The following is a 10,759-nucleotide window of genomic DNA, read 5'->3' on the forward strand; positions in this document are numbered from 1 at the left end:
TACCAACGAAGCCCATCCCTTTCACGCCAGCTTTGTTCCCCACCAGGCTGAGCTGCAAACAGGAAAGCGTTTGAGGATCAAAGTGAACCAGGCAGCCTGGGACTAAACTCATCAGCATCAGAGCCAAGCAAACCCAACTCCAAGACTGCAGCCTCCTGGAACGGATTCCCACTGATCTATAATTACTCTGCAGCAGCTCCTGGATTGCTACATTCCCTCGCTAATTACACACATTCCCCCACAAGCCCAGGGAAGTGGGTGGCAGATCCAGGACATTCATGACAGGACGCCTGGTGGTTTCTATGCCAGATTGAGGGGGAGGGGCTGGGAGGCCAGCAGGCGGCCTGCAGCGCATGATGGGATCCTGCCAAACTCCAGCTAAGCAGACAAAGGACTTGGATGGGAGCTGGAAAGTGGCACTTCGACGCTGTTGTGCAGCGTTGCTGTGTGCTGTGAAACGCGTCCAGAGGTGGCTGCATTTCAGGGCTGGGTAAAGCCAGGCACTTCGTCCCTCGCAGGGACTGACGAGTTTACCACGAAGTGACACTGAGACATTTCAGCTACTGCTCCCGATCTCATAACTCACAAAGGCCACTGGCTCTGGCGCGCAGGGGCTAAGAACCCGAGTTGTAGCACATTTCAGAGAAAAGTTCTGCCCCTGGTAACGGATGGATTATCATTAGATCAGTAACAATTCTGCTCCTAGGCTGCCCTTTCCTTTTCATCAAATGAACTCAAAGTGCTTAACAAAGGTGAGTACCATTATTCCCGATTACACCGGTGGGGAAACTGAGGCACAGAGAAGGGAAAGGACTCACCCAAGGTCACACATTAAGGTTCAGAACCCGGGAATCCTGACTCCCAGTCCTGTGTTCTAACCACCAGTCCAGTGGCAGTTTTAGTGCAAAGTGATTTACAAGACAGTTTATGGCAGGTGAAGGACTGTATATGTGAATGATAACCGGGAACTGTTTAAGAACGCCCAGAAAAACACAAAGCAAGAAAGAAGACTACATTGGTTACAAAACCAGCCTGCCTTAGAGGGGATGTGAAAGATGCTATAAACAAAATAGACACAACAGGTAACACATGGAAAAAGGAGGAGTTAATAGCAATGAATATAAATTAGAAGCTAGGAATTATAGAAAATTGATAAGGGAAACAAAAGGACACAGGGAGAACTCTGTGGACAGCAGAGTTAAGGAGATAAGGAGTATATTAGGAACAAAAGAAATCCTAACAATGGTACTGGTTCATGACTGGATGGCAATGATAGAACGGTCACTAATCAGGCAGAAAAGGCAGACGAGTTCTCCAAATCTTGTTCTTCTCTGTTTGGGGAAAAAGCCAGATGATGTTGTCATATCCGATGATGATGCTGCCGACGACGACACTCTTTCCATTCCCACAGTAACTCAGGATTATGTTAAACAGCAGCTACTAAAGCTAAACATTTTCAAAGCAGTAGAGCCAAAAAAACTTGCATCCAAGAATTTTAAAAGAGCTGGCCAAAAGCTCTCCGGATCATTAATGTTCATTTTCAATAACTCCTGGAACACTGGGGAAGTCCCAGAAAACTGGAAGAAAGCTTTATTTGAACAGGGTAAATAGGATGACTTGGGTAATTAGAAACCTGTCTGCCTGACATCAATGCCAGGCAAAATAATGGAGCGGCTGATATTGGACTCAGTTAATAAACAATTAAAGGACGGTCATATCATTAACGCCAGTCAACATGGGTTTATGGAAAACAGACCTGATTTTTTAAATGAGGCTACAAGTTTGGCTGATAAATGCAATGGTGTTGCTTTACTAGACTTTGATTTCTGGAAGACATTTGACTTGGCATCACATAACTTTATTTTTTATTAGAAATCTAGAACAGAACAAACCCAACCCGGCACACTTTACATGGATTAAACGCTGGCTAACTGATCTATCTCAAAATGCAATTGTCAAAGGGGAGCCATCCCCAAGGGGCCAAGTCTCTAGAGGGTCCTGCTCGGATCGGCTTGTGGCCCTCCGCTAGTTAACATTTTTATCAATGAGCTCGAAGAAGCCATAAAATCCTCACTGATCAGATTTGCGGATGGCACAAAGATGGGACGGGTGGTGAATAACGAAGAGGACGGGTCACCGAGACAGAGCCGCCTGGTTTGGTTGGTAAACTGGGCACAAGCAAACAATGTGTATTCCAATATGGCCAAATGTCAAGTCATCCACCCAGGAGCACAGAACACCGGCCGAACGTATGGGACGGGGGACTCTACCCTGGCAAGCAGCGACTCTGAAAATGCCTAGGAAGTCAGGGGGATAATCAGCTGAACATGCGGGGTTGGTCCTGCTTTGAGCAGGGGGTTGGACTCGATGACCTCTCGGGCCTCTTCCAACCTGAATTTTCTCTGATTCTGGGAGCTCCCAGGGCATCCCTGGGGCCAAAAGACCCAATGTGATCCTGGGACATATCAACAGGGGAATCTGGAGCAGGCGTCAGGCAGGTTTTGTTGCCTCTGTATCAGGCCTTGGTGCGACCGCTCAGAGAACGTGGTGCCCACAATTCAAGAAGGATGTCGATAAATCGGAGCCATGAGAAGGAGGAAAGGGCTAGAAAACATGCTGAGAAACGCGAGGAGCTTGGTCTGTCCCTTGGACCCAAGAGAAGGCTGCGGGGTGACTGGGCACAGTCTGTGAGGAGCGAGGAGGGGAAGAGAAATGCGACAGTAAAGGCTGGACAGTCCAGCAGACAAAGGGACAAGATCCCGGGGCCGGACCTTGAAGCTGGACGGCAATAAGGTGCTAATTGTGAACAGGGAAGGTAATTAATCACTGGAACAATTTACCGAGGGTGGGGGTGGATTCTCCATCTCTGGCAACTTTTAAATCCAGCCTGGCTGCTTCTCTAGACGATCTGCCCCGGGAATTAATCCAGGGCCGTGCTCTGGCCCGTCCACACAGGCGGCCAGACGAGACGATCACAGCGCTCCCTTCTGGCCTAGCGGTGTATAATCGTTGGGAGGCTCCAAGAATCCTCTAACCCAGCAGGTGGCACGGAGCACTCGGTGCCCGTCGGAGCTGGACCTGGTGTGACGGGGGATTGCTAGAGAGGGGCAAACAGCAGGTGGTGCCGACGCACAGGGGTTAGTGCTCCCTTTGTCCGCCTAACCCCTCCGCCTCCGCTATGCCAAATTCTGGTTTCCGCTTACACCACTGTAAAGCCGTAGCACCTCCACTGGCGTGAACAGTCACACTGGATTTCCACCAGTCACCCTGAGATCAGAAACTGGCCCCAACTCCCCTGAAGTCAGGGGAGTCCCTCTGGATTTAGCCCCTGAGCGGCGAGCGTGCGGAGAGGAGACCGAACGGCGCAAAGAGCCCAGCCAGGAAGAGGAGACGGACCAGGTAATAACCGGCTGCTGCAGCTGATCCGAGCAGCGAGGCTGCTTTGCAGGTGCACGCGGCGAGCTCCGGGGTCCACGCTCAACCCGGTTCATGGCATTTCCAGCAGCAAGCTCTGGGCTCCAGCAGATGGCCATGCACGGCTACGACCCCAGTTCACGCCTCGCTGCACCGCAGGATCTGCAGCTGTGGGACAGACTCTGTCACCTGTGCGGGGAACTTACCCTTCGGGACACACAACTGAGGTGTTTTCCCTCTTCAGAGCAGCCCCGGCTTAGTGATACTTTGCCCTCTCTGCCACAGGTGGGGCTGGCCCTTTCCGGGCAGCTGGGCTCAGCCCACCACCCCATGACTAATCAGCGGCCTCCCAGCTGGTGACATCAAAGGAGCTCCTGGAGGGGGAGAGACCTGGCCAGGCTACCTGCGATGCTGGTGACAAATGGCCTGGAGAGGCCAGGCAGCAGGGCCTGTTTTACCTGTCTTGGTCAACGCTGAACTATGTTGGAAGAATTAATGCACCCCTGGGGGAAGGGATGGACACCTGGTGGGAGCGGCACAGTTGCCCTGGCTGGGGAGCTGGCTTGCCAGCCTGCATCACTGGGGAAACTGAGGCAGAGTCTGATACTGGGTTTGGAGGAGATCATCCAACACCCTGCTAGCGCCTTCTCAAATGGGTCTCCCTTAGGCACCCCCAGCCCTGCTGTGCCGTGGGGACCGTCCTTATGGGGAAACCGAGGCACAAACGGGCTCGCCCAAGAAAACAAGCAGCTCTTGACTCTGCCATCCCATTCTGCTCATAATCTGCTCCCTTCCCGGGTTCTCCCCCACACCTCCTGGCTAGGGGAACGCAGCTAACTGAGGGGTGTCTCACTGCTTCCTCATGCTCCCCTGTCCCTTCTCTGTCTGGATCCACCTGCTGTCTCGTGCCTTGTTCTCAGATTTCAGCTCTTGGGTGCGGGGGGTGGGGGGAAGGATCCTGTTCTAAGTCTGTCCAGCACCTGGCACAAAGGGACAACCTGGGCCTGGCTGCTACCGTAATACACCTAATAAACAATGGACAGTGCCCAGCACAATGGGTACCCCTGGGCACTACCGTAATGCGCTTAATAATACTGACATGCTTCTGCAGGTCCTAGGCTGGGGGCACCCAAGAGCTGCATTATCAAGGTCAAGCCTGCGCTGGCAAGAGCCAGACGCCTGTTCCCATTTCTCCCTTCTAGCCAGGCCTCAGTGTGAGCAGGGGGTGAGTCGATCTCCAGCCAGGAGAATGTTTAACTTCCTCTCCCTCAACACCCACCCTGCTAACCCTGGGTGCTAAGCAGTGCCACGCCGCATTCAACTCCGCAACTGGCCACTCGGACGCAACGTATCTTATACGTATCTGGGGCCCGTTTCACCCAGAGGTCTCAACGTTCATGTCCATGTTCATCCTCCTCATAGTACTGATAGGGAAACTGAGGCAGAGAGCGTGAGAGAGACAGGGATTTGCCCAAAGTCACAGCCAATCCGTGGCAGAGCTCAGAGTGGAACCCAGGAGTCTGGGCTCCCAGCCCCCTCTACTCCAACCACTAGACTCCACTCCCATCCCAGAGCTGGAACAGGCCTGACTCCCAGTCCCCTCCCGCTCTAGCCGCTTGGCACACAGAAGGGGTGCGTCTGTATCACGGCCAGGAATAGGACCAGGAGTCCTAATTCCCATTTTCCCGCTCTAGTCTCAGTCCCCTTAAGGACCCAGGAGTCCAGGCTCCAAGCCCCTTTCTCCCATCGCAAGTGTTGGGATGAGAAGTGTGCAAAAAGAGCCTCTCCCCTCCGCAGCCCGGACGCAGCGAGATCCCCCGGGTTCCGTGAAATATGTTTCCCAAACAAAGTATTTTCCCTGGACGAGGCTTCTCCGTAACCAGACGCTGATGCAACGTTCCTGAAACACCAGCCCTGGGCCAACAGAGCTCCCGTCGGAGCCCACAGAGGTGACACCATTTGTCTCTCCATCCATGGAAACCTGACATTCCCATCGGGGGACAGGGGCAGGTGGGAGCAGAGCTCCCCGTCTATCCCTGCTGCTCCTGGCTTTGCCGGGAGGCTTGGGCGGTCGTTTCCTCTCAACGTCAGCTTCCGGTTCGGAGAGATGGGAAGAATTAAAGTCTCACTGCCAAAATAAAGTTTCTCCCAGACGGGCCCTTTCCAAGCGTTGATCTTCACAAAGGCCTCTTCCACCTGGCAAGCACAGGGCAGAGCCAGCCACTGTGGGGAGACACATTCCCTTTTCCTGCCCCACGTACGGCGTGCAACGTGCCCCAGGGATTGGGGACAGACAGGCTGCGACGTCATCTCGCAGCGATTGTGTCTCTGCTGTGTGGGAAACGCGCCTGCCTGCCAAAGGCCAGGCCGGGGAAAGCTGGAATCTCCAGCCGGACGTCCTGGCTGCTCCAAGCCCCAATTCTAAAACACGAGATGGGGCAGCAGCTGGACCCAGCGGATCAGATTCACTTTCAAAGCAAGAGGCAGAAATGTCAGCGAGTCTGGGCCCAAACTGCAGGATTTATTGAAGGAACCGTGTCCTCCCATTAACAGACGCCATCTTGGGGTATTTGGGGTTAATTGCAATCATATGTAAATTGGCACCGCTCCTGGATTTACAACACATGGGAGTCTGGCCCTTTGCTTAGATTAAAACATGCCAACCCCCCCCCCACGGCCTTTGCACCCCAAACTCTACCGCAGTTCCCTCTCTCACAGAGTGTCTGACCAGCTCGCAGCTGGTAACGGGGTTCACCCCATTTTACAGATGAGGAGTTGAGGACTGAGAACCAGGGATCTGAAGCGAAGGAGTCTGGGTCTGAGCGAGGAATTGCACCCCGAGCCCCCGTGCGGTGCCCCTCCGCCCCACGCTACCGGTCGTGTTCGTGCATGAGACGGAGAGAGCGCGAATGAACGTGACACGGATGGGAACCGACGCAGGGCTCTATTCGCACCAGTGGAGCGGAGTTAAAAGTAAAACATTTTTTAAAAAGTTTTAAAACAGGAAAAAAGTGACAAAAATCAATGAGATTTCTGTTCTGCGAGTTGTAATTATTAAAGCCCCAGGGGAAAGGGGTGGTTTGTAAAACAGGCTTTTTACCAGCACCCACCTTAAACTAAAAAATCCCTCCGTTTCCAGTGACGACTGGCAGGTCCACCAGCCGCTGCAGTTTGCCACTGCCCTTCTTCCCCGTCCTATTACAGACCGGCTCCCACCAACACCCGTGGGGTCTGGGGCAGGTGCGGAGGGCACAGCCTGTCCCAGGAACTGCACAACCAGCCCCAGACGCACAAAACAGCCCCCCAGCTCAGCTCTGCACAAGACATGTCCCGGAATAGAGGCGATGGCTGGAACTCCCCAGCACAGAGGCAGTTACACCACGGTGAAGACGACGGGAAGGGGAAGGAGCTATTTTGCACCATGGGACTTGTTCAGTACAGCTACGCCAGGTCAGGGTCACTGCTGACTGGGCCAAAGGCACCCAGGCCCCTAGGGGCTCCACCCCCCAGGACGCAGAGCACCAGGCAAAGCCCCGAAGCACGTGAGCAGCACCCCAGCGGTTCCCTGCCCGGATACCCACATTCAGGGCTGAGCACCAAACCCAATGCCCCACGCAAGGTGTGACATTTGCTGCCTCATCTCAGTTCCAAGGCAGCTTCCCAGGAGGTGCTGCGGAGGGCTGGGATCTGAGCGGTGACTCAGAGGCGTGTGACGAGCCCAGCCCCTCCAGGCCAGCTGTCTCCCCCTTGGGGGCGCACTGCTGGCACATGGAGGCACTGGGACCTCGAGCGGGCAAAAAGCCGGAGGGGACGTCCGTAGGGAACAAGGAACGGCAGCTTCCCCAGTCCCCCAGCCTGGGCCCCACACCCAGAGACAACCCGTGAGAGCCCCCAGCCTGCGCCCCACACCCAGAGACAACCCGTGAGAGCCCCCAGGACGCGCCCTCTCAGGGAGGTTTCCCAAGCTTTGGGATCCACACGCCTGCACACTATGGGCGCTTGCTCAGATCCCGCTGAGAACAATGGAGACACCCCCCCACCCCCACACTGCAAACAACAGGAATCTCTCGCCCCCTGGAAACCAGTCCGGGGTCAAACCTACCAAGGGGGGGGGGGGGCGAGCCTGGGACTCCGCAGAGCCAGTCCAACTCCCTGCTCTGCCACTGGCTCTCCGGGTGACCTCGGGTCCATCACTTCGCCTCTCCTGGCCTCAGTCTCCCCACTACAAACCAGAACAACAGCCCCCCCTGCCCTGCCTTCAGGGGCTGGGAGGAGATGCCCATCAAGGGTTGTAAGGTCCCAGATATTGCAGCCGTGAGGGCAGAAAAGGGCCCCAGATTGACTGAAGTCATTGTACAACAAGGGTTTCCACCCACAGAGAACTGGCCCCAAAGGCCATTACACCCAGATGGCACGGGGCACCAGGAGACAGACATGGCATCACTTCCCCACAATGGGGCTGGCCCTGTCCAGAGGGTGGACGGGCAGGCTTGTCCCGAGGCAGCCAGACCCCCGGGGGATGCACGCAGGGGGGACACCTGCCCAAGCTGCACCTAGCTTGTGGCTTGCCATGGATGGATTGGAAAGCCAAGGCCTGTCTGGGCCCAGTCGTCCGGAGGAAACCCTTCCCAACTACAGCCCTCTCCACGTCTTTGTTACTCGCCCGGCCAATTGGGATGGTCTCGGGGCACTGCCCTGTCCCGGCAGCACTGAGCTGTGAGCGGGCGGTTCCCACTCAACACTGCCCAGCAAACCATGCGGCTTGTCTGGGAACTGCCAGCTGCCCACAGCCAGGTGGGCACCAGCGGCGTCAGAAGAGCCAGTCCCTTGGGAGGCCCCCGGGGCCAGGGGGAGCTGGACCCCGGGCGCTATCCAGGGCCCCTTGCCGCAGGGAACTGTCACACACAGCCGCTGTCCCAGCTTCCCGCGGTTCACAGCGGGCGCCCAGCCAGCGGAGTTTCTGACAGGGTAGTTTCCCTGGTCGAAAAACCCCAGCCCAAAACTCCGTGCAGCAAACTGGGGGCAGGAGCAGTGCGCAGGGAGCTCCTCGAGCGCCAGGCTCTGCCCCAGGAGTGCGCGGACTGCGAGGGGAGGGGAGAGGGGATCTCCCAGAGGGAAAAGCCCCTGGCTACCCAGAACGGAAACCAGAAATGCAAACAGCAGCTCCAGCTCCCACTCGGCCCCAGCTTGTGAAGTGGGGGTGACTCTGCCCTTACGCCAGCGTCTCTGAGAGCAGGACCTGGCCCTTCATTCCACGGGAGCAGACGGACTCCCAGGGGCACAGGGCCAGGCGCTCGGGGCCTGCACCGCACACCCAGACGGGGACACACACCTCGCCCTGGGTTTACCACGCTCCAGACAGAGCCCAGGTTCGGAGAGAGGCGTTTCCTCCTGGCCATCAGCCTGCGACAGCCACTGCCCGCTTCTGCACCCCCATGGGCGTCACCCACTGCCTGCACCCACCTTCCCTGCCCCTGGCAGAGGGCAAAGCACCCAGGAGAGAGCCAGGGGCCCCATTCTCCCCCAGCAGCCACAGGCCTGGGCCAAGGTGTTTGGAACAGAGACGCCCCCCTCCTTCCGCACACCCCACAGCCAAAGCCAGTCCCCCCGGGGGCTGCTGGAGCCAGAGGTGCCCTGGGAGGGCCAACCCCACGGGGTGCCTGCACTGAACTCCCCTGAGGCGAACCCCAAGGGCAGGGGACCCAGCACCGGGAGAATGACCCCAGCACGTTTCACGCCCCAGGGCCCCCAATACCTCCTCCAGCATGATTAAAAGACAAGCTAGGGGAGTAATGTGGGGGCACCGACATTTGGGGGGGTCCTGGACATCCCTCCCCCAACAACGCACCGAGCCCCCCCACGGCAGGGCCCTGCCCCCCGACAATGCACTGAGCCCCTCCATGGCAGGGCCCGACCCCTAAACAACGCACCGAGCCGCCCACCACAGGGCCCTGCCCCCCAACAACGCACCGAGCCCCCTCCCCACCAACACACTGATCCCCCCCACCGCAGGGCTCGTCGCCAATGCCCCACCCCGTGCTGTTTTCCCACCTTACTAATTGCAAACCCTGCGCAGCTTGGCCTGCTGCCCCCAGCCCCCCACCCTGAGGCCAGAAGCGCCCCCGCCCGACCCAAGGAGCCGGGGGATGCCCCCCCCCGAACTGCAAAGCTGAGATCAGTTTCCCCAAATGCTCCACACACACCCCACAAATAACCGGGGGGGGGTTCTGTGCCCCCCCAAAGATGTTACTTGGTGACCTCCCCTGTCTAAAGGGCGGGGGGGGGGGAGAGGATCTCCCCCCCCCCGAGCAGCCAGCCTTGGGGCTGCCCCCTTTCCTGCCTCTCCCACAAAACCGCTGCAAACAAAACCCAGCAGAGGCGCAACCCCTGAGCGGAGGGTCCCGGGACACGTGGGGGAACCCGGCGGGGTGCAGGAGAAATGGGGGGGGGGTGGCTCTGTCCGGGGGGGGCTAGATAGGGACCGGAAGGGGGGATGGGGCTGTCCAGGGGGGTGGGAGCTAGAGACGGGGGGGGAACCCGGGGGGACAGGACGCTGGGATCCGGCTGAGCGGGGGGGGGGGGAGAAGGGAGGGAAGAGTTAGGGACATTTGGGAGGAGAACGGGGGAGGGCTCCGAGGACGGAGGGTCCAGGATCGGGGGAGGGGCTTGGGGCAGTCGGTCTGGGGGGAGGGGATTTGGGGTAGGTTTGGGGGATCCGGGGACAGAAATGGGGGTCCGGGGGGGCGGGTCCAGGAGCCCGCTCTTACCAGCACCAGGGCGAACCTCTCCTCCAGCTCGCAGGGATCCGGCATCGGCATCTTCCCCGGGGGCAGCAGCCCGGACCCCCCCAGGGGGGCTCCGCCCGGGCTCCGGGGCAGCGGCTCCCCGTCCGCGCTCTCCACGTTCCCCATCCCCGGCCCAGGCACCGGGGGGGCGGCGGGGGAGCCTCAGCCCTTCGCGTCCGGCTGCCGCGGCTGCCTCCCCGGCACCGCCCCCCAGCACCGCCCCGCGCCCCAGCAACCACTCAGCGCCCGGCACCGCCCCGGGCAGATGTGCCCCGCATCGCCCAGATGTGCTGCCCCCACCTCTGGCCAGATGTGCTAGCCCCTATTGCCCCACCTCCTCCTCCCAGCTGTCCCCCCAGCACCCAGATGAGCCCCTATAGAGCCCCCTATTGCCCAGATGTGCCCCCAACCCAGATGTGCTGCCCCCATAACCCGCAACACAAATGTCTCCACCGCTCAACCCTGCCCCTTCCCAGATGTGTCGCCTCCTATAACCACCTACCCAGACGTGCTGCCCTCACCGCCCCCCGGCCCCTCGCTGTGCTGGCACTCTGGCCCCA

The 10,759-nt window shown here is 58.4% G+C and overlaps 1 protein-coding gene across 4 annotated transcripts in view; it reads right to left on the reverse strand.

The window, feature by feature from the left end:
* The window catches only part of FMNL3 (formin like 3), a 46,864-nt gene extending 36,446 nt beyond the window's left edge, over window positions 1-10,418 (reverse strand). For 2 of the 4 annotated variants that reach the window (XM_008173862.4, XM_024110417.3), the window contains exon 1: window positions 10,182-10,417. In XM_008173862.4, the coding sequence (XP_008172084.1) occupies window positions 10,182-10,325 (144 nt within the window). In that variant the 5' untranslated portion in view covers window positions 10,326-10,417. Of the gene's footprint in view, window positions 1-3,620; window positions 3,850-10,181 lie in introns of those variants that run through there. The other 2 variants (XM_024110416.3, XM_042857386.2) reach the window with 2 other exon arrangements.
* Window positions 10,419-10,759: the final 341 nt, after the last annotated feature.

This window comes from Chrysemys picta, chromosome 22, assembly GCF_011386835.1.
Source record: "Chrysemys picta bellii isolate R12L10 chromosome 22, ASM1138683v2, whole genome shotgun sequence".
Classification (NCBI taxonomy): Eukaryota; Metazoa; Chordata; order Testudines; family Emydidae; genus Chrysemys; species Chrysemys picta.